This window comes from Poecile atricapillus, chromosome 9, assembly GCF_030490865.1.
Source record: "Poecile atricapillus isolate bPoeAtr1 chromosome 9, bPoeAtr1.hap1, whole genome shotgun sequence".
NCBI lineage: Eukaryota > Metazoa > Chordata > Aves > Passeriformes > Paridae > Poecile > Poecile atricapillus.
In genome coordinates, this window is record NC_081257.1 from 7198319 (window position 1) to 7222494 (window position 24176).

Consider the following 24176-nt stretch of genomic DNA (forward strand, 5'->3'; position numbering starts at 1 on the left):
TACTTCAAACACTGCATTTATTACAAAGGTGCATAGAGTTTATGCTATTTGGTTTGAATACTTATGTTTAACCTACAAACAACATACAAAGCAAGGTTACATGTAACCATGTATGTAACAAAAGCAACAATGATTATCTAGTAAATTCAATATTCTACTGTCTTTATTTTCACAAAACACTTTTGAAACAAAGGCACTTACAGAAGTTAAAAAAAAATAAGATATATATATCAACATTTAAAGTCTTAGCTTCCTCCCCCCTCCCTACAGCACTGTGGAGAACAAGTGTGACGTGAAGGCAACAGATGCTGGGACTGACACATCAACAGTGCTTAAACTGAAAACTTATGGATCATCTCCATCTTTTTTGTAACCATCCCATTCTCTTCAGTATTTAAAAATAAGCTTTAACAAGGATGCAGGGCAAGAACCAAATAAAATTTGGTTCTACACCTCACAGTTAATTATTAATGCACTAACAGTAAGAAATTAATCACAATCTGATTAATTGTGAACTGAACAACTTTCTCTTTCAGTAAGTTTTGTAACAGAATTAGTAATAGTACTGCTAAGGCAGTTCCTTGTACATTAATGATTGATCTCTTATTTTGTACATAGTTATCACTTGCACATGCCACAAAAGGAAAGGTGTCCATTTTCAGGATCCTCAACCCTACCCCTAGCCCTCATCTCCCACCACCACACACAGAGCAGTGACAATTCAGGACCATCTGTTTGGTCTGTACAACTTCCACCCCAAAACCTCCTATTTGGGAATGTCTGTTATTACTGCCACCTTACTTTCCTCCCATCTCCTCAGGCATGACGATTGAGCCATCCTGCCATGAAATTGCAGATTTCCCTCTCACAACCCAAACATGACACTGACTGCCATGAGTTGCTCCTTTTGTCACACCAGGTGGGGGACAGGAACAACCTCAGGAAGCCCCACACTGGATGCTGTACCTGTGCTCTCCCTGGCCTGACTCCATCCAGACTTACAAAGGTGCTGGAACAATCTCTGCCCTCCTTCTCCATGAATAAACACCAAGGGTAGAATCTGTAGCAAGGGATTTATTTCTGCAGTTACTCAGTGCCCTCCCACAGAAACATTCCAGGTTTCTAAGGCAACACTTCCTCCTCCATACAGGAGACACCATCCTTTTTTGGTTGTTCCCATGTAACAAGTGACAGTGTAATGAAGTTTTGCCCAGTTTCTCAGCTGAGAAGGAAGGAAGGAACACACACAGGATATGTGTTCTGTAAGTGCCTCTTGGCACCATTACATGCTATTAACTTCAACACTCAGAGAGGTCTAACAGAGGGGCACAGGTTGTCATGAACTCCAACATAAAAACTTTCAACAAATTTCTTCTGAAATGCCCTGAAAACTTTCTCAAAAAAAGAATTGGAATAATCCAGAAATAGACTCAAAAAATCAGAAAGAGGAACAAGGCTGCCTTTGACAGCAGCAATTTCCATCTACTCTGTGAGGTAAAAGAATGCCACCAAGCAATAATATACCCCAAATGTAGAATCACAGGACGAATGGCTCAATGGCCTCTCTAAAAAAGTAAAATCAGTGTAAAAGATACATTAAAATAATTTCACTGATTATGTCACAGTGATACATGCAAATAACTACATAGTTCTATGAGGACGACCAACAAATCACATTTCAGTGTTGGAAAAGACAGAATTGTTGAGGACAGTGAAAAAAAACCCACCTTGTTTGAGCAATAAAAGATTCATAAAGCCTAAAGCCCCAGCAGTGTTAACAGTCCTGAGGATGTCTCAAGATGTTTCATGACTGAAAGCATTACCTTCTTAAAAATACATTACCTGGCTGTGACCAAATCCTTCCTTTTTCTGACTTCTCATTCTCTGCTCAGCTTTATGGGAATGTTGAAGACAAAAGGGAGGTTTAAAGCCCTCACCTAGCCCCTCACCTAGCATATTGTTACTCCAAAGCAGACTGGATTTATAAAGGTCTGTAATTCTTGGGCTCCTGCCACCTACAGTTTCCACAAGAGACAGTGGAAAAACCTTGAGCATTTGAAAACCCCAATCTTCTGCTGACATCCCATCTCTCCTGTAAAATACATTCCTTCTCTGTGATGAGGCAGGACTGAATGCCAAGGTACCTCTGCTTAATGAGCGATTAAGGGGCTGATTTTAATTCCAAACTCATTAACAACAGATGGCTGTACGCTTGTCCAATACTACCTAAACAAGAAAAACTCACCCAATAATTTTTATGAAGAATTTTCAGGATTTCAGCTTTTGATCTATTTGGTCCATTAAGTGGCAGAGAGTCTGTTAATTTCTAGTGATAACACCCAATGGAGTTGTAACACCTTAAAACTGGAACAGAAAACAAGGAAATAATGTGCTATTTAGAACTAGCTCAAAGACGAACATGGCTTACTACTCCTTACCAAAGGTAAATGTGTTGCAAAAAAGGAAAATTCCCTTTTGAATGGTAAATCAAATTATATTAAATGATAGCTTACCTAACAATAGTAGCTTCAAAACAGTTAGAACTTACATAACATGCATCAGGTAGTTTCTTAGAGGTTTTTACATTTTAATACTGTGCAAAAGATTGCTACAGCTTTGGGTATTTGATAATGCTCATTTTAGACCATTCCTCTCAAAATTATTGCACAGCAAATGGTATTGTGGTTCTGTATTTCTGAAATACTCCTTCACTTCTCTCATTGTATCTAGAGCAAAATCTCTTTTTGTATTTGCTTGAGGTATAAATTAACTTCTGCAAGAAAAATACTCCTTCCTTGGAGCATTAAAATAAAGAAGATACTGAACTAATTTTCACTCTACTTAGACAAAAGATTGTTGTCTTCCAGAAAAATATAGTACAGGTGGCATGGTGTAAACAGAACAAATTATATTCTGAAAAGTTTTGTATGCAGAAGCACAGTAGAAGAGCTTTTCAATAGGCAGGCTTCTGAGGATCCACATAAGCAGGGTTGTAAGGGGGCTGGGTGGGGTAAGGGGCTCCAGCACCAGCTGCAAAAGCAAAACACAAGAAAAAACAGGTTTGTAAAATGTACATTCTGAATTCTACATATAAAACGTCAATTTCCGTTTTGAGCCCGCAGTTCAGAGGTTCAACTTAGCCAGTAACTTAATTGAACTTGAAAACAGCCTGTGCTCACTCATAAAACATCTGCATTTCAGAAGATCACAAAAAACTTTGTTCTCATTGGCTTTGGGGCTTTTTTGATGCTGAGTGTACATGAGTAGCCTTCAGGGGAGAATCTAGTCTAAAAAAAAGAAACAATCTGGCTCAAAAACAGAGCCAGTGGAAGTCAGGGGTGCACATACAAAAGGATATACCTGATAGTGTGCTGAGAAAAAAACATTTGGCCGAAAGCAAAAGGACTAGAGAAATCATCTTAGGATTCCTTCAGGGAAAATGCTTTCGTGCTAAGTATCAAAAAATTTATTAAGGAAATAAAAGGGGAAACATTCCCTTTTAAAGTGCCCACTACTGAGCACATGAAAGAGTTTGACTTATATACCAGATGTGTATCCCTTGGAAGAGAACCTTGTATTCTACCGTTCTGAGAAAAGCTGCTCTCAAGTGGCATCTTCATTTTCAGCTCTGTCAAGCAGCACAAGTTTGTTCAAGTAGCACCTGATCAGATCCCTGGAAAGTGCAAGTGTGGTTATCTTAGGCTGATCTTGTAAAGTGAGTGGGTTTGGCTGCTGTGTGGCAGAGCAGGTATTCTCCCCTGGCATGTGATCTAATTAACAGCCTACTCCTTGATTAACAGGCAGGAGAAATGAAGGAAAGAACTCTCACTGTGAGGTATTTTCAGCTGCCAACATGGAAAGTGTTTTGGTATGTTCCCAGGGAAAAAAAAAAAAAATCAAACACCAAAACAACTTTAAAACTAACAAACCAGCAAAAGCCTGAGAAACCAGAGAGTAGAAGTGAAATGACTAATTCATTGGCTCCCTCATATGAAAAAGATGAAGCCAAAGCACTTTGGCATAATCCTGTAAAACCCACAGCTTTTCTGGCATTTATAACAGAAAAATAGAGTCAACAGCCCTGCCAAGTGCTTTCACATGTGGGGTTGGTTTGCACATTATTAATGTTTACTATTAACAACTTCTAACTGTTTGCAAATCTTTCACACCATGAAAAGTCATTTTATGTTATAACATATTCGAGTTGTCCTGGAAGTTACTTTCTAAGTATTATTTACTTACATTATTACATATTACATTTTTACTTATTTACCAGTCATAACTATACTTTTTTTACTTATACGGATGAACAGTCAGGTTTGTAAGAGGGCTTGAAGATCCTACAGGTAACAGCCTAGTTTTGGCTCCTCTGAGCAGTCTGGAGCCAATTGTTCTGAGAACAGCTATTACCAGCAGAAGTGGGAATTGGTCATTGCAACAATAAGGCTGCATGAAAACAATGCTGTGAAAGAAGGAAAGCTGAAGAAAAAAGATTCTGATAATTCAAACTGCAAATTGCCAACAGACTTCTTCCAATCCCTTTGTCATGGGCAGGGACACCTTCCCTGAGACCAGATTGTTCAGAGCTCCATCCAAATTGGCCTTGGACACTTCTAGAGATGTGTCCATAGCTTCTCTGGCCAGCTTGTGCCAGGGTCTCACAAACCTCACAGTAAACAATTTTTTCCTAATAATTAATCGAAAACTTGCTGTGTTTTAGTTTGAATCCATTCCCCCTTGTCCTGTCACTACATGTTCTTATAGAATAGAACTAGCAAATATTAGATTAGAAAGGGAATGTGGAAACATCCAACTCATGTATACATATATATGTATGTATATATGTTAATTTGCTTTGATTATAATATTAAATGCCAGCTGAGTTAGTAAAATGTTCTACTGGATCTGCTGACAGTCCCACACATTGCCAAACTTTGCCAGTACAGCTCCAGCTCACACCTCCTCTGGCAATGCTTAGCACAGGAACAGTGGCAGGGAAATTTCCACCAGGGTGAAATAAAAGCATCCACCATAACTTGACTTCTACATAATTTGTTTACATTTGTATTAACATAGCCATAGAAAATAATAAATATAAATAACACAGGATTTTCTCCAGAGCAACTGTCTCTTCAGCTGTTTAGGAGATGAAGAAGCACTTGGTGATGCCTTACCTGCTACAGTTTCATGATAAGCTGGGGGTCCTGCTGGCTGCATGGGGTAAGGAGGAGGGTACTGTGCAGGGTACGGAGCCACCGGCATCCCCGGCTGGGGCTGGATAGCCACGGGCTGGTAGCCTTGATATGGAGCTGCTGGGTAGTTGGGTGGCACTGCTGGTTGTTGGGGATAGGCAGAGTGAACCACCGTGGTGGCAGTGGTGGTCACCACAGCTACAGGCAAGGAAAAGGATCATGGTTAGTGCTGGTGGTCCCTAAACAAAAACCTCAAGCAATTCCCAGACCCCACATATAGTGGGAGGAGAGAGAACTTCTAAATGCTCAGAAAATATTCCAAAACATCTTTCTGCAGCTTCACATTCTGAAGCGGCTTAAATATTTATTTTTAACATTTAGGTATTGCAACTTCTGAGCAGTGTATTTTCACCTCTTATAAGAATACAATTTTCCAGGAGGGATAAAAAAAAAAAAAAATCCTATTCAAAGATGTGAAACAGAAAATAAATCTAGAGCTACTTACGCCGTGGTTTTCGACACGCTTTGTACAGACAGCAACAGGAACATGTGAGGCACAGAATAATAGTAATGACAATCACTGCAAAAACAGTAACTCCAATGGCAATAAGGGTTCCAAAACTGCAAGAGAGAAACCACCAGAACTGGTAAGAGTCACTCCTTAACCAAACCTGCAGCAAACACATTGCTCCACTTCCAGTCTCTCAGTACTTATTGGACTAAAACAACTGTGCAAGGCAGTGCTGCAGGAGGTCAGGTCCTTCAGTCCCAAACTGAAGACAACCTCTGTGCTGAAAAGATTCTTGGCAGGTTCCTTGGCATCTCTAAGCAGGTATTTTAGAATCCATGTTTCACACAGTTAGGATGAACTGAAATTCTGACTTTATTGCAACAGCAAGTATGCCAGGCTACACTATGGGATACAGAAACAATGCCTTAAACTCCCAAATTTATGAGGGGAAGACCAGAGATTACAACAGCTTTGACTTCTGTGATGAGCACCAAATGGTGGAGGCAGATAAAACCAGCTACCTCAGGAAGCTTTACAAGTTCTATTTAACACACAGGGGAGAAAAGGTATCACACCAAAGCCAGTGACAATTCCCTTTCAAGTGCTAAATGAAATTATGTGTTTCCTACTGTCTGAAACCAATAAAGCCCATCTTCCACAGATGCCATAGTCTCCAGCACTCTTATTTCTTAAAAAGCACACCGTGCATCGGTTTTGGGAACAATTGCAGGAAGTCAGTTTTAACGAACAACCAGCTCTAAAATAACGACCAGAGAGCCAGTTTCACATCCATCCTGTTTTTGCTTGTTGGTAGAGATTTTGGCTGCAGAGTTCTCTTTGTTTTTTTCCCTGCTCAGCTTCCTGTTAACAGCTTTAAACAAAATGACACATCTCCATAGCATCCAGTAATTTTCACTTGGCTACCAAATACTCACCAGAAGTGAAAATTGTGTTTGTGTATCAGTGACACTGGAAGGTTAAATCACTGACAAAAAGAATTGGAAAATGCTTTACCCCTAGTCCAAATTTAAAAGACCTCACCTCAGTGTCTTCTAGAGCTACTTAACCTTTAGTAAGCTGAGCACTGACAAGCACTGACAAATAAAAAAGGCTCAATTTAAAATGCATTCTTTCCCCTTAACAGAGGATGCATCAATTTGATTCTGTTTCTGCAAAAACTAGAAGAAAAAGCTTGAGTCAAATCTCTTTCAAAACAAAGATTTTATGAAAATGTAACTGTATCTGACTTGAGCACTGATTTTGTGAAGCACTAAATAGAGCACTATGGATATAACCATGAAGTATTGAATGGGATGTGTACTGCCCACGTGCACTGCAACTGAGCAACATGTAAAACAGGAAGCAGGAACTGCTGCAGCCTCCTGAAGTCACAGGAACCACGTCAGAAACACTGCCAGGAAAATAAATGGATTACTGCAACAAAACCACAGGATGTGAAGGTGAAAATAATGTGTTGAGGAAGACATGCATATTTTGCCCCATTAATTTGCACCCTTACAGAATATTTTTGAGATGCTGACCTAAACATGCACTCCTAAACCCCTTTTTTTTCTAGTGAACTATGCTAAGGAAAGGAAAGAAATTCTTGTGTCAAGGAAAGATATTAGGGCTGACAAAGGCAACTACTATTCTTCACTTGTACAGACAATGAACTTAGAACTTTAGCAAAGGCTGGGCAGAATCAAAGATACCAAAAAATTGAGATGATGTGGAGAAATATTTACTCATTGTAAATTACTGATCACAGCAGGAAACTGGTACATTTCCCTTATCTTTCTCGACTAAATTAATTTCTGATACGAGGAGAGAAAACAGCACAAGCCCATCTGCAGCCAAGCCATCAACAGATAAACACCCTGACCACGGGCTCCACTTGTTTAGTTTTAATACAGTTTTCTGCTCAATGAAGCAGATGTCTCGTATTTGCTACCTCTAATAAGGAACGCAACAAAAGCAAAGCTAAAAAACCAACACACCATGTTCTCATTTTCACCAAGTTGTTAGAGATACCCTGTGCACTTGGATCACTTGTGTCTTTGGCAAAATGACACAAGGACATTTTGCACCCATCTTTTGAAGAGTTAAATGAAGACATGTTTGAAGTGCAGGTGTGGCAGATGTACACATTAGAGCTCTGTGCTTGTGTGTGCCAACACTGTGATCCAGTCCTACCCACTGAAACACTGTCTGATTGCTGCAGACCAAAATTATAAGCTTTCAGAGACAACCCAGCAAGTAAAATAACAGAGAGGAGTTAGCTCTTCTCACAGTTCTTTAAGGAGTTTAACAACTGATTACTGGCAGGCATTTTTATCACCTACTTCACAGCAGATAATTTTCCTGCCAGTGCTTGGGCTCATGCAGGCTAATGTCTTGGAACAGCACAAAGTAGGGAGACATTTGCAGAAAAAACAGTAAGTGCTGTGAACTTATAATTCACGTCATCAACAATCTCTTTCAACACTGGAGTCCTTCAAAAAGAAATTTTTTTCTTTCAACACTGGAGTCCTTCAAAAAGAAATTTTTTTCTAACTATTTTTACTGACAATCAAAACTAGCAATACTCTTTCAGAATTTCTTCATGGTCAATCACTACCTTACTGTAATGATGTCTTTTTACTGCCCAAGGAGTACTGGCCTGAGCACTTCTTGAGCATTTAAGTGATATCCTACTACAGAAAAAGGTGCAGGGAGGCTTCCTATAACGGGTGATAGTCAAGTGAAGCCAGAATGGTGCTCAACATACTTTACTTCTAGGAGACAAGACATTCCAGGCATTCTATGAAGACTCTTGCAGTGTGCTAACTCCCTTGTTAGACAAGAATTGCTTCATTTGATTACTTTCACCTGATTAATCTGCCTAAAGAGCTCTAAAATAGTTGAAAAAAAACATAGTCACATTAAATGGCAATTCAATTACCGCTAGCATTGTACACAAATGAAAAAGAACAAATGTGAGGGATTGTTGCTTACAGATTCTTCCCCTGAATGGTTAACAATGAGAAAACAAAAGCCAACCAAAACCGAAAGCACACCTGACCCCTGCATTCTGCAAACTGTTTTCATCAAACTCTGTCAGAGTGAAGAAATCAGGGTGGCCACAGCACCAGTTCAGAGTGCTCTGCTGGCGTCAGTCACAGTTCAGGTTTCCAGACTCCCACATTATATATACCATAGTCTAAATAAAGCACACACACTTATAAACAGCTTGAGCTCATTCATTGACATTTCCTGCTTCTTCACAGAAAAGTGAACTTTTGCCAATGATTTCATAAAAAAAAAAATCAAACCTAACAGCATTTTTACTGCAGCAATGACAAACTGCAGCTTCTCATAAAACATACAGGAAAGTAAATATTTAGTAAAAATGGAGAGGTAATATCCTGCCCTTTCCTACCACCACCCCCTCCTGCCTTGCCCTGCCTCCACTTCTGCCCCTATCCTCTCACCTTTGGAAAGCACTGAAGTGTATGTGTAATGAGAATATCTCACAGATTCACCTTTAATTATATTCAATTTAAAATCAAGCTCATTATTCAAAATAAGTATATGCTCACATAAAGGGAGTTACTTGCCTATTTTACCCCCTTCAGGACTGAATGAGATGCAATGGGCATATTAAGATGTGAGAACCAAGCCCAGGATCTAAATAATACTATTTGTAGAAGTTAATTCTCAAGGCAGTTGTTCATACTGGAGATCTCAAATAGAAAAAAATGTAGACTTTATTTAAAGTATTTTCAAATATCAAAGTTTCGATTCCAGCAATGTATTTTTAAATCTTCTTAATAGTTTGAATCAGTTAAGTCAGTGACATTTTGTAAGCTGATACAAATGAAGTTTTCACATATGTATGCCTTCATGTGCCTAGGACACACTAAAAATTTTGTCTTAAAACAGAAAGAAATATCCAAATGAACAATGAGACCACCTAGTTATGAAAAATTAGTTTCAAAAGCCATTTTATTGTGCAAGTTTTAATCTGTTCCAAGATTCATTCCATGCTTTGAGAAACACACTGGTGAGGTTCTTTTCAAAAGCACTGCTGTGTTTAAAAACATTTACAAATAGCGAGTTATGGCTGTAACATGGGGTGGTCTGGAAATACTTCAAAAGATAATTTAGGCCATTCCTAAAAGTAAAATAAAAAATTGAGTATATACATGTCATTCCTTCTTGCTCCAGAAAAGGATCCAGTTCCCAGAAATGTAATGGAATGGTAAATATCCACGTTTCCCTGACTCAGGTGTAGGGCATGACCAAACAAGTCCCCAGAGAGAGATGCTTAAGTAACATTTTAGTCACAGCCATGTAATGCCACATACTGCCTCTAAAGTTTAGCAGGAAAAATAATAAATTATTTTTTTAAAAAAGCAGTATGAATTCCCAAGGGCCTTTCAGAGGGATTCGTTTTTACAACTTTACTAACAACACACTTCCTCAGTTTAATGTTTTAGCATAAAAATTCAAAACATAAGAACCACTTTACTAAAGATTAAACGACAATAATTTACTATTATTCAGAAAGCAAACTCACAGGAAAACATTAGTCTGATATTAACACTTGCAAGAGTGAGCAGCCTATTTTAGCACAGCCAGGAGCTTCAGCACAAGCAGACAAAATCAAAATATACACCAAGTCAAGCCTCCTTGTCCAGGTGCAATCACAGTAATTGCTGGTGCAGCCTTGGCCACCTCCCCAAAACAGGATCTCTACATGACCAGGAAGTTTCCAAGTGATTTTTGTTATAGGCAACAGGCAGCCCAAGACTCAGACTGAGCAGCATGGTTTCAATTTTATAAAATCTTGGTTGTTTCATCAAAGGTTTGGCAGGTTTGAGTAACTGCAGTCATCTTACAAGCTCTGCAGTGCAGTAAAGTGTGGATTGGAATTGTGATGTCTGGTGTTTCAGACGAACATTAACTCAATTAGCACTTCAGAGTGTCTCTCCTGGGGTTCTGCCCACATACAGTCCCTTAAAGTCATTTAAAGGGTTTTGCTTTATTTTGACTAGCCCCTCTGACCAGCACTGGCTCAAGCCATCACTAACTGCAACCTGCTCTAGCAGGGACAGATTAAATGAAAACCCCTAAAACTCAGCACTACTTTCCATAATTCCTTCTGGGTACTCAGAAAAGGAGAGTTTGCAATGGCAGCCCCAGCAAAACAACCTCTGTTTACCTGCAGTATGAACAGCCCTGAGCTACATCCCCCAGAGCCCACAGCTGAGCACAACCCAGGGACCCAGCTCTGGCGTGAGAAACAACCTAAAACAACAATAATGCCATGGGAAACAAGAAACTCTGCAACTGCCAGAGTGCTATAGAAAAAGAGAAGGCAAGAGTCTTTCAGGAAGAACTTTGCTAAATATGTACCGAATGGAGCCTTTAGCTGTTTGTTCATACAGGAATCTGATGTGGATTACTTTAAGCCCAAAATAATAAATTTTAATTTTATACATAAAGACCTACTGGAAATAAAGGTAACTACTATTTTTTTTATATTATATGTACATTTTTTTTTAATTCTTCATTTTTAAAAAATAACGTTTAGCAACATGTGTTCTTAAACAGCCCTTATGAGAAAGTGGCAGGGAGGGAACTTCCTGGAGTTTGTGGTTTTACTTAAACATCCAACACCCTGATCCAACAGGTTATTATGGAGTATGTCTACAAGCATCTCTTCTTGGTCCATAAAGAGTGCACTTGTACTAAATATGTCTATTTATATAAATCCCTTTGTAATACATACTAAAAATACAATTTTCCAGTGAATTTTTCCAGGAAATCTATTATTGTACACTTTGTAGACAACTGAGAGTAACAGCTATAAGAAACTGGTGCATTAAAATATGCACAAAACAAGGGGAAAAGTCAAGGCTGCATTCAGAGGGACTGAAGTCTTTCATCAGCAGCACAAGAAACTAACATTACAGCTTCATGCAGGCCCCCAGATAATTGTCAGTCCATTGGACCCTCAGCATATAAACTGTCCTTAAACAGAATTAAAGGCATTTGCTTCTGCAGGTGGTAAATAAATTTTAAATGTTCCTTTAGTGGCAAAAAGAGAGTGCAGATTGATTACAGACATTTAAGGCAAACAACATGAGTCAGTTCCCTTCCTACCACCCACTTCAAGGACACAGGATGTTACCTCCACACCCAAATTCAAATCTGGCAATGGGAAGGATCTTTCTTAGACGGTTAACTGAATTAACAGAACAAGTTTAACTAAAAGAAAAAAAAAAACAAACAAACCACAAAACAACTAAGTGCCATAAAAAAAAATTCCCCACAAAAACTGAAATACTATGAATTTGTCACTGCCAATACCATACTAATTCTAGAAAGCAGATTTAAGCAACTACTTAGAAACTAACTTAGCCAAAGAGTTAAAGGATTTTTTTTCCTGGCAAACTGAAACCTGGGGTATGACTATCCAAACACACTGGAATTGCAGTAAAAGGAAGTTTGGACTAGGTTACACCCACCTGCTTTGCCTGCCTTATTACCCAGCTTTTATAGGAAACACACCTTTTTCTTTACCTACATCACTCATATATCATCACATATAAAATTTCCAAACACCATGTTCAGGCAGGAGCAAGGTTTAAATTAATTAAATTAATTATCCCATACTACTACGAACTGACATCCTGCTTCACATTCCCCTTCTCTTCTGGAACATTACTCATCCAGCACAACAAGGATCATCAAGGAAAATCTAACACTACAAATGAGAACAGACCACTGCAGCAGAGGTCACATCTGGCCAACCACTACTTATTTTAAATGGCAGTGATTGTTAACAAGACCTTCACCAGGAGTCACAAAAGTGACTTTGATGACTAGTTCCTTTCACAACCTAAAAAAAAAAAAAAAAAAAAAGAAATTTTTTTAAGTTTATCTCTCAGTGGAATTAAGAGGCAGAGATCATGCTAATAAAAACAGAGGTATATCCCATGAAAAACTAATGGTATAAAATGTTTTGAATATGAAAGTTTTGTCAAAAGGCCAATCTCTACACAACTGGTAATTTCCCAAAATTAAACTGATTTGTTCATTTCACAGAAGACCCTACAACTGAAGTTTTAAAAGGCTGGGAAATTTGAGGATATTCTCCTCCTCCCATAATACATACACAAATACAATCTGTGGCAAATATATCCAGCTACACCTCAAGCCATGTTTTCTTATGGCAGTATAAGAAAAACCAGAGTTGGAGCTACCTTTGGAACTCACTCAACTTTTTACAGATCCTAATAAATAGCCATTGTGGTCTTCTAAACACAATTCTCTTTTTCTTGGGCTATAGGATCCTTCTCTGAGGGTTACCCTACCTGCAACCACTTCCACAAGCTCTCTCCAGAGTCAACTTGTATGTTAAAAATTTACTATTTTCAGAGTTAGACAGAAGCACAGCAAAACCCACACCTAGAGGGACCACTCTACTCTGGTAGGTACCTACAGTCAATGAAGCACACAGCCACAGGAAAATTAAATCCTGAACAAAACCCAAGTGATCAATCTTACTGTGTCTTTGTATGCTCAGGCCAGGTTGTCTCGTTGCTGTCACACAGCCCTCTGTGGTTAGCAGAGCACGCTAACCCAGCCATGCACATCTGACTCTTGCGCCAGGGCAGCATTTTTCAACTTCTCCTTCCTGCTTGGTTTCTGAGGAAACGAAACCTAAGTGCCTATAGCAGCAAACACCACAACTCATAACCCTCTACCACCTTCAAGCAGCTTCTTCAACAAGAACACAGTGAACAGAAAACCAAACGCTCCACAGTGCAAGTTGCTACTGCTAAATGTGCAAGCTGATGTTTACTCTTCAGGCTAGTAAAAAGCATAGAACATTTTTTTAAGTAGATTCAAATCCAAGTCTCAGTTGTTTCCAGGCAAGAAGCTTACATTCTTTGGTGAGATTAGCCTGTGCCTGAACACGAGCCTCACAGAACAGGCTGAATGCAGTTTAACTCATTTATTACAGAAAATATCAAGGACAAGCACTGGAAAGTAATTCCTCTGCTCATTAAACAGAGACTACTTACATTTCTAGAAGCTTTTTTCCAGTTTTCATGGAATCTTCCCTCTGGAAACATTCCACACCCACCTGGACACATTCCTGTGTAACCTGCTCCAGGTGACCCTGCCTTGGAGGGGGGTTGGACCAGATGATCTCCAGAAGTTCCTTCCAACCCTAACAATTCTGTGATTCTGTAATAATCTTTATGATTTACTTTCTTACCACTGGCAACCTATTAGAGATCCTGGAGTATCCAAATACACCAGAAAGTGTAAACTGGAATCCCTGATAGTGATAGCAGGGGAGGAGAAATGGGGCATAGTTCAATATCACAGTATTTTTGACCTTGTCTGTGGAGAAAATACGGGCTTGCAAATATCTAAACCAGACAAAGAAAATCAGGATAATTATATCTTTCACTGTTAGAAATATGCTGGTTTTGCTAGGTTAGCCCATAGCAGCCTATTGCAGATGCCACATTTCAGCCAAAGGCAGACAGAATGACATGGATTTTCTCCATATCACAGAAGGACAAGGAAGCCACAAGACAACACATGGCTCAAACCCCAAACGAGCACATCCCCATCCAACAAGGCTGGTCTGTCTCTGCTGGCCAAAGCTTCCCAGGAAGATGGACATTCTGCCTCCCCCTTCTCATAAGGAGGAACAGCTTTGCCTCTATCATTACTGTACCTGTTACACAACCTGCTGTAACTTACAGGCAGAAATTACTTCAGAAACAGAGACAAATCAACTGTGTACACAGACAATGTGAAGTTTTGTTTCCAATTAGAAAATCCAGTATCAGCTGCCCCAACTACATTATTTTCTTCTGGAACTCTTTGATACAGATGTTCTGTATTGCTCCACCTCCTTAAACACTCAAATACTTCAGAATTAGTTGAATTGTGGTGTGAGTCATCTAATTTCCTTTTCCAGTAAGGGTCACTGTTGGAAAATTGGCATACCAAGGCTAAGTAATCACATTACCAATGAAAATAATAACAAGTTCTGTCCTGGTTAATCAGTGCTCTGCTTTTTGCAGTTTCTCAAAATAAGAATACTATGTACAGCAGAATGAAAAGGGGAAACCAACTAAATTAACCTTACTGCTCACAATCCATCTTTGAAACCAAAGTAAAGCAGGGAAAAACTCAGTAATCCAGTTAAAATGGGGGAAAAAAAATCCCAAAACACCTTCCAGTAGTAAACCTTTGCCACAACACATTCACTGGCAGCAGAAATTGGAGAAATTGCTTATGGTCAAGGAAAAATGGTGAAAAATTTATCAAGTTTAGCAGTATGAAAACCTATCCCTGCACCCTGACCTAAAAGCTCCACATGATCTTTAAGGACTGATCAACAAAGTAAAAGGCCTGAATGTGACTTAACCCTGACTTTTATAATTTTCTTAGAACACTTCATTTGCTTCCAAATGCAGCATTCTGGGAAACAAAATGCTTTCAAGTACTTAGATGTGCAATATTAAGACCCCCAATGGAGTGTAATTTATTGTCTTTAAAATGTCCAAAGGTTATAGTGTATGGACTGCTTGCAATGTGAAATACACTCTAAAGGATTGCCCAAAGTGCACACCTGCCTCAACAGCACCTGATACTCAATATAAATACTAAAAGAAATTAATATTAAAGGATGATATTAAAAAGAAACCTACTGAAAATTGGTGCTTTGCTTGCACTTCTGCAGAAGACCTCAGAATAAACACAGTGAAAAAGCAAAAGTACAAGCAAACTAGAAATTGTTCAGCCGGGCAAGACAATAAAGAACAAACATTCCACCAGTAGCCCTTCCCTAACCCTGTTCAAGAATTAGGGTGTAATTGTGGCAGGATTTCCAAGCAAGGAGAAGAAACACCCAGACCACAGAGGCCAGTGGCAAGTCCACAGGTAGTCTGTAACTAGCCCTCAGAAAGGGGAAGTTCTCTCAGAAAGACAGGATTTGTGAGCAGCGTGCCAGGGTGGTGTAACTCAATCTAGAAATCAGCCTGATGCACCCATAATGACCCCCAACGCCAGGAAACCATCACCTCTTTTTCAAGGGCAGTGTCAAAGGTAATATTTGCAACTGTTAAGAAAGAACAGGGCAATAAAGGAAGTTGCCCTTTGTTGCCTCCTGTCATGTTACAAACTGTTCAAAGAGAATGCTCATCTTGTTGGAGATACAAAGAAATATTCCAGCTGACATCTGCCCTTCTCTCTACACAGTGAAGAATTCAACTAACATAGTCATCAAGAAACAAGACAAGACCTGCCTTTTACAAGAAACTGGCAGAGAGAGGTGGAGTATACCTTGCAGACAAGGAAGGAGGACAACTCTTCCAGAAGGAATACAAGCTTACTACTTGACTTAAAAGCACAGAAACCTCAGCATACAACACAAAACCCCAGGCACTGTCTGTAACTAAACAAAAACCTATTTGGTGTCCCACTGGCTGCAGTCACAGACAGTGCCACTCACTGCAATTCCCAGTATTGGAACACCCTAAATGGGACAGCTCAGTTATAAGTCATTTTGGAAAGTTCTGAGATGTGGTTTTCCTCCAGAGTCATATCCGTGTGGCTTTTCAAGGACAGTATTCTTGTGAGTAATTACCACCTTTCTAATAAAATTGCCTAACAAGAAGGTAAGTTTGATGTCCAGTCCAGGCCATTGCACAACATTTAATTTTTCAAAGCTGCAATGCAATTGAAAGGGAAAAGAGAAGTCACCCATCTATTCATGCTGAGACATCCACGGCTCTCTTTTTAGACATTCCATAACATTCCAAAACAAAGGTAATTAAAACAATTTAACTGCTCCTTTCTAAATATTTTTTCCCTGTCGTTTACAAAGAGCATGCCCTGACTTCAAGATAAGGCTCATGCCTGCTGTACTGGAACCACCCATCTGAAGACAGAAGATGAGTCTCACTGAAAAGCAGCATCCCTCCTCCGAAATATTTGTTACATCAAACCCTTCTCCTTGTGGAAGGGACCTCGCCAAAAGACACGAAGGCTCCATCCAAGACATCCACATACCCCCTTCACAACACCACGGCAGTGCCTATTGCCTTTAGCGCACTCCTTCCTGCCCCGCAGGAAAAGATGTGCCTGAGCTAACACAGCGCGGGGGCTCCGCCCGGCTGTGCTGGGGAGAGCGCACGGCCCCGACCCCCGCCCGCCGCTCCCGGGAGCGATGCCGCTCGCAGCCGCTACTGAGACCGCTCCGCCGGGGGTACCGGGGAGGCCGGGCGGCTTCCCCCTACAGCTGCCCCGGTCCCCCCGGGGCTGTCGGGGTCTCTTCCCGAGCCCGCCAAGCCCCGCCGCTTACCCCATGCTCGCCACCGCCGCTCGCCCCGCGCCCGCCGCCCGGCCCCGCGCACGTCACGGCGAGCGCACCGCCCCTTAAAGGGGAGTCCCAGCGCCCGAACCCGGGCAGAGACATCCAGCAGCTCAGCGGCACTGCGCAGCTCAGGCGTCCCCAGCCTAACAAGGACACGGAAGTGCTGGAGCGAGTCCAGGGGAAACCACGATATTGATAAGAGGGCTGGAGCACCTCCCCTAAGGAGACAGGCTGGGAGAGTTGGGGCTGTTCAGCCTGGAGAAGAGAAGGTGGTGTGGACACCTCACAGCACTTCCAGCTGTCTGAAGGGGCTACAGGGAACTGGAAGAGGGGCTATTTGTCAGGAACTGGAGTAGCAGGACAGGGAGTAATGGGTACAGATTGAAAGAGGGGAAATTTAGTTTGGATGTTAGGAAGAAAGTTTTTACTGTGAGGGTGGTGATGCACTAGAACAGGTTGCCAAGGGAAGCTGTGGATGCTCCAATCCTGGCAGTGTTCAAGGCCAGGCTGGATGGGGCCTCCAGTAAGTGGGACATGTCCCTGGCCATGGCAGGGGGAGGCTGGGAACAGATCATCCTTAACGTCCATTCCAACCCTTTTACATTCTGTGATTAGTCCCTGCCCTCTCTTCAGCATCTTCTGCACTGTGAAAAACTGATGCATTTTTACAGCAGGACTTGTGTCATCACCAATATAAGCTCAAAGGAATTTACTTCTTCCCAATATTGAAACAGATGGAAAAATATTGATAAAAACTAACTGCAAAAGATGCTAGAACACCAAGGAGATACTTCAAACAAAAGCACTTTTTTTCCAGAGCCACTATGGATTTTCTGAGAGTACAAAGGACAGAGTACAGCCATAAACTAAAACAGAGGATGTTCCACCTCATCATGAAGAAGAACTTCTTTATGTTAAGAATGACAGAGTACTGGAAGAAGCTGCCAGGGAGTGCGTGGGGTCTCCCCTCTGGAGACATTCAAGTCACACCTGGACACGTTCCTGTGTCATCTGCTCCAGGTGACCCTGCCTTGGCAGGAGGGTTGGACTGGATCTCCAGAGGTCACTTCCAACCCCAACTGTTCTGTAATTCTGTGCTAATGCTTCAACCTCCTGTTCAGCAGAAAGGATACAGATTATTATATATAGAGACTGTTATGGTCTAAATAGCAACATCCAGCCTCTTCCTCATGTCTCTCCTTCCAATACACAGATTCTGAGTCCTCCACACTCTTAACACACAAGTATTTCTGTTTTCATATTCTAGCAGCACAGAATCATGAACTGTTCAGGCTGGAAAAAGACCTTTAAAATCACCAAGTCCAACTGTTAACTGAGCACTGCCAAGCCCCCATGTCCTGATTACACAATGAAGAACCTGTACACAAATCCCACTGTAAAACCTTGCATGGCTTACCTGGGGTCAGAAGCATCTAAGAAATCATCAGGATCCTCAAAAATCTGTGAGTCAGAGACCCTGTAACAAGAGAATTCATTTCAAAACATGGAATTTATGACTTATTCAAGTTACCTAGCTAAGTTTCAAGTGCTTATGAAAGGTAATGTACACTAAAAAGAGAGATTCTTTTTGTTGTCTGTGGTGGTAAAAGTATGGATTTGACAATTGCCTGACAGCACCGTTCCAAGGCAGTTTTACAAAATTAAATAGACCATACATAGATTTGGAGCAGCTGAGGATAAATGTGTTTACTGCATTAGCCCTAACTAACTAAAATTGGTCAGTGATTAACAACAAAAATCAACAAATTTAGCCTTTTACTAAGCACACCTTCACCATTAATTAAGCTTAGTTTCACCCAGGTATGCTCTGACACAGGCATCCCTGCTTTGGCGAGGAGAGAGGAGCAAACACAGCAATTTGTCCACCAAGTGGGGTCATATTCTCATCCTCTACATGGAAAAAAACAAACACCAATTTTATAAGGGTTTCTGTTGCTCAGAAACTGAACTAAAGGCAGAACAGAAATGTGACATTTCAGTGTCACCTCCTCCTCCACCTGGCTAAAGGATATCTGACAGTCTTTGCTCCCACACAACAACTGCACATCATCATGGCCTCCAAGGACCAGATTTGTACTTTGAACAAGGCCTCTTATGCCTGGGTAAAGGGGAGTGATGCTCGTTTTCCCTGCAGATATGTGGGTGCTTTTCTGTGCTTCCCAGAGACAACATGGAGCTCAGGCCAGTGCTTCACCCCAGATATCCTTCAGTGGTTAAGCCCTGCCTGAGTCAGGTGCAAGATAAGCAAGTGGCTCAATTCTGTTTTGTGCTCAACCAGCCTCAACAATTCTCCACAGCAAGGCTGGCAATTTTCTACTACAGTCAGAACTCGACAATAGGAGTGGAGTTTCAGATGTCCTCTCTGCTCCTTTGGGATGCCTTTCACTTGGTAACATTCTCCATCTGGACCACGAACCAGTGGTACCTATCTGGTGTCCTGGAGCATTCAAGTGTGAAGTTAAGCTTTCAATAACAAGGACTTTCCACATTATGTAGTAATACTGATAATGACACTCATTTTAACAAACATCAGTGCACATTGTATCAGGCCTTGAAGCCCTCCCACCAAGGTAAAAAAAAGGCATATTAAAGCTTCATCCCAACCAGTTGTTGGACAGCAGTTCATGGAGTTACCTCAGTTTCTCGCTTAACTTCTTTAAATTTTGCAGAGAGTCTTCTATGTCAGGCATCCTCAGAAAAATTAATTAGAGTGTAAGTATTTGAAAATTATCAAGAAGATCATTCACAAATATGATAAGATAAATCAAGAAGATAATCACATCAGTTCATGCATTAATTTATCCAGCTCATAGTTCCCATTTTACAGCTAAGTAACAAGCATTAATGTTGATCCCTGATAGAGCCTGATAGAGATATAGAGGAGAAAGGTCATTTAGGAAGATTTAACCATTAAACAGTGTGTTTTTCTCATTTGATAACAGAATTATAATGTGCTGTATAAATTCATACCTTTGATTACGCTGATTGCAACTTTGTTCGTCAAATTTTAGTAATATATTAGAGCAGCAGTATCGATTCACACAAGATCCACAGCAGAAATGAGGACAGGATTGTGCAGATCGTACGTCGCCTAAATAACTAATATATGCATGACAATCTTCACTGAAAACTGAAAAGAGTTACAAACCAATAGTTAGTAAAGAAATAATCACACAAAGTCTTTTTCTCATACCGACCAGATCACTTAACATTTAAACATGCTGAAAGCATTTGGGTCAGATCTTAGAAACCAAGTATTTCCTTTAGTGTATAGCAGAAGCAAATACTTACGCTTCACACAGAATACCTCATTTTCATCGAGCACCTCTATCCAAATGTTCAGACATAAGCACTAAACTGCATGAAAATATGAGATGCTGGTGATACTCTCTTCACTGTATCTGCTAGTAGCTACCAAATTACTGTAAAGACTCAAAAGAGCAACATGAGTTGCCAAAAAGGTTAAAATTACCTTAAAAAAGCCCTAAGATCAGTTAGAAGAAAATGTTAAATTTTCCTAGAGATTTGACTTGATGGAAAAGATGCAATGCCACTGCATTCACTGTAGGTTTGGATTTCCATGTGACTTGGTTGTTTCTACCTGTTGCTTTGTTTACTTCACAGAAAATCCTAACCCTGATAATCCATTGCAGAAAACAGAGATGCCATACACTAGATTCTTAGAACTAAATCAGTCTAGTGGCATTCCCACTGCAAGCATCACCCGGTGCAGCTACAGTGGTAATGCAATAGGGATGTTCATGTACCAGGATGGCTCCCTCATGGAACATCCCACACTTTTCAGAACTGCATTGGGCTGACCCATTCTTTAAGGGACTGGCTGTTTTCTCTGTCTTTGCCCTGCCAAGCCTAAGTAACTGCACCATAAGAATGGCATATTAAAAGCTTTTAACTGCAACATAAAAGTACTTCTCAAAGTTTAAGCAAAAATCATTTCCCAAGAAGGGTATCACTTCATTTTTTAGTGACAAATGCTGCAGTCAGCTGGGTTCTATTCATCATTTGCTTCCTGTCACATATCACGTTAACAAGATATCCTGCTCCTACACCACAGTCCTTCCAAAAAAACTCAAATACCTTCAGGTGTAGTTGTTCAGAGAAAGCAAACAGGAAGATATAAAGATAATATTTAAACTGACTTTTAACATTTGGAAATTCAGTCTTCACACTCTAGCATCAAGAAATACCTGAATACTTCAGCTGTTGCCTGGAATAAAACATAAAACTTTTCCAAACAGCGTTAAAATGATAATATAAATGCAAGTCTTTAATTAAAAGCCTTAATGGTGCACAATATGGTGATATGCACACATGATACAGTATTTCAAAAATTTTTATAACATTTATTAGTATATCTATCAAATATTGTCCAGGAAGAAGAGCAGTTGGTTACGTAATTTCCCATCGTATTCTGCTCCACTGGAGCCCCCTCAATCTTTTTTAGCCTAAACTTTACTGTGTCTACAATGTAAGGTGCAAAACCAAGTGTCCTTGCTAGACTAAAGGCAAGAATGTAAACAGAATTTCAAGAATGTATTATAAGGGTTTGGTAAACTATGGGGGAGGACAGGAAAAGTACTAGAAGTTACACTTTTATTAACAGTCTAAGAAGCTACAAATGCATGAAAAATATATTAAAAGTTAAAAACATTTAGGCATCACAGCCAACAATAAAAAACAAAAATCTTTTAAGAGTTTAAACATGGAGGATCATTAAACAGGAACAAAGAGGAACTTCTGTACCCATAGCACAGTACTTTTTACAGCTTTACATATGCTTACAGATGGTCAGTCAAATTTTTCCTCTGCAGACACCTAATGCCACCTGACTGCTCTGTCCTTCCTCTATCCCTTACAAGGAAATGACAGGTAGCTAAACCAATTCCAAAATAACTTGTGAAATTACACAGCAAGCCAAACAACAAAATTCCTCCCATCATCTCACAATTGCACTACTGCAGCACAATAAAATAAAAGGAAAACCACAGGCCTAGTTCAGTTCTCAAGTGGCTGAGCTAAGTCAATAAAGGCTGAGCACATCAAAGGAGAAGAAATTTGGTGCCTCTGCTTTGTTCCTCTCTTCTTCTATCAGCTGTGGCATCCATGAGACTCTTCCTCAGCTGACTGAATTCTCCAGCTCATCAGCTGATCAACTGATGGCACTTTCTTCCCCCATGGTCTTCTGGTGGGTTAATTATTTGAATCACCTGAGAACAGGAATAGTCCACACCCAACACAATCCAGTTACTGAGGGGTTCCTCCTATCCTACAGGGCATCAGTGTGATGATTTCACACCATCAGTGCCACACAAAGTACCACATTACCACTTCTACAGACTGACCAAGCTCCATCTGGAAAGCAGAGTTGCCAAACTCTTCCCACCTAGTTCCCCGTCACTGCAATAAGTACTAACTTCCACCCCTACTTATTCAAGAGCAGCTTGCATACAGTTACAGCTGTAGCACCTTCATGGTGAGTCAGCCTGAAGAACCCTTTTTCTGGTGCTCATACCTTGAAGTACTTACAGATAACACTATTAAAGCTCAGCCCCCGAACTGTGATCCTGGATTAGTCCGACCAAGTCAAACATCTTCTTGCATGTCACAAACAACTTTCTAACACAGGTTTGTGCAGAATTTGATCTCTCTGATCAAGAAACAACACTGATATATAAAATATAAAGAGTGCTTCTCCTTCTCTGAGACCTCACAAGTCAAGTTCTGTGATCACATCTGCTCTCTCTAAGCACAGGACAAAGTTAGGAAAGACCACACAGTCCATCCTCTAAGCACAGTAACAAAATAGCAACATATCGGGCTGCTGAAAAAAAACCCAATTATCAATAATAGCATTTGATGTATGAACTCAATCATCAAACGAGCTTACATAAGTAGTCCTGTTTGTGATATCATCACTTAACACCTCAGTGTTTCTATTATCTTCCAGTAAAAGGGTATAATTTACTGCGTCCGAGGTTAAAAGGTGAAGGTTTTTAATGGGACGCTTCAAGAATGGCTGGCAGCCACTCCAGTACATCACTGCCTTAGCTTAGTTACCAGCAGCTCGTATCATTAGGAGGGGTCCCGCAGCCGCTGCTGCCCGACACCACCGCTCAACACAACCCGACCCCACTTGGGCAGAGCTCTTCCCTCATCAGAACTTTTCCCTCAGCGAACCCAGTTCCGCGCCAAAACCGCTGTGTGCGTGTGGGCACCTCCCGCCGCCGCCGGGACCACGTGCCCCAACACCACGGTTCCAGTCCCCAAACCTCGGTTCCAGTCCCCAAACCTCGGTTCCACAGCCCCAACACCACGGTTCCAGTCCCCAAACCTCGGTTCCAGTCCCCAGATCTCGGTTCCACAGCCCCAACACCACGGTTCCAGTCCCCAAGCCTCGGTTCCACAGCCCCCAAGCCACGCGTTCCTCAGCCCCCCCCACCCCAAACCACGCGTTCCTCAGCCCCCCCACCACCACCACGCGTTCCAGTCCCCAAACCACGCGTTCCACAGTCCCAAAACCACGCGTTCCACAGTTCCAAAACCACGCGTTCCTCAGCCCCTGCCCCGGCACGGACGGCTGAGCTGAGGGGGCTGAGCTCGGAGCCTGGGGCTCCCCACGCCGGGGGCTTCGGCCAGGCCTCCCCGGGGGATGTGGTCATCGTCTCCGAAAGCCATGCCGGAGCCCCTCAACCTCTCGCTCGGGCCGGGGTCCTCCCGCTCGCCGCTCCCGCACCTTCCCCCTCTCCCCGAGCTCACCGGCTGCCGGCGGCAGGAGAAGGCCGAGGCTGCAGGCGGTCAGCACGACCCGATACAGAGCCATGAGGGCGGCAGCGCCCCGCGGAGCGCAGGGAGGGGCGGCCCGCGGGAAGCGGCAGCGGGCGGGACGGGGCGGAGCAGATACCAACTAAAGACTTCTTTCCCCATGAGGGAATTTGCCTCATCGCAATACACTTGGGTTGGAAAAGACCTGTGAAGATCATCGAGCCCGATCTGTGACCACCACCATGTCAACCAGACCATGGTACCAAGTGCCACATCC

The 24176-nt window shown here is 41.4% G+C and overlaps 1 protein-coding gene across 3 annotated transcripts; it reads right to left on the bottom strand.

Moving 5' to 3' along the window:
• Nucleotides 1-24003, bottom strand: SHISA5 (shisa family member 5). Of its 3 annotated transcripts, XM_058844684.1 has the most exons (7): nt 23894-24003; nt 20087-20246; nt 19751-19807; nt 18513-18572; nt 5698-5813; nt 5175-5390; nt 1-3030 (listed from the first exon to the last, which is right to left on the bottom strand). In XM_058844684.1, exons 1-7 carry the CDS (start codon nt 23955-23957, stop codon nt 2954-2956), a joined length of 750 nt encoding a protein of 249 aa, XP_058700667.1. In that variant the 5' UTR covers nt 23958-24003; the 3' UTR covers nt 1-2953. The 3 variants fall into 3 exon arrangements, with proteins under 3 accessions (XP_058700667.1, XP_058700668.1, XP_058700669.1); XM_058844685.1 differs by lacking the exon at nt 19751-19807; XM_058844686.1 differs by lacking the exons at nt 18513-18572; nt 19751-19807; nt 20087-20246; nt 23894-24003 and adding an exon at nt 17084-17229.
• Between the last annotated feature and the right edge of the window lie 173 nt (nt 24004-24176).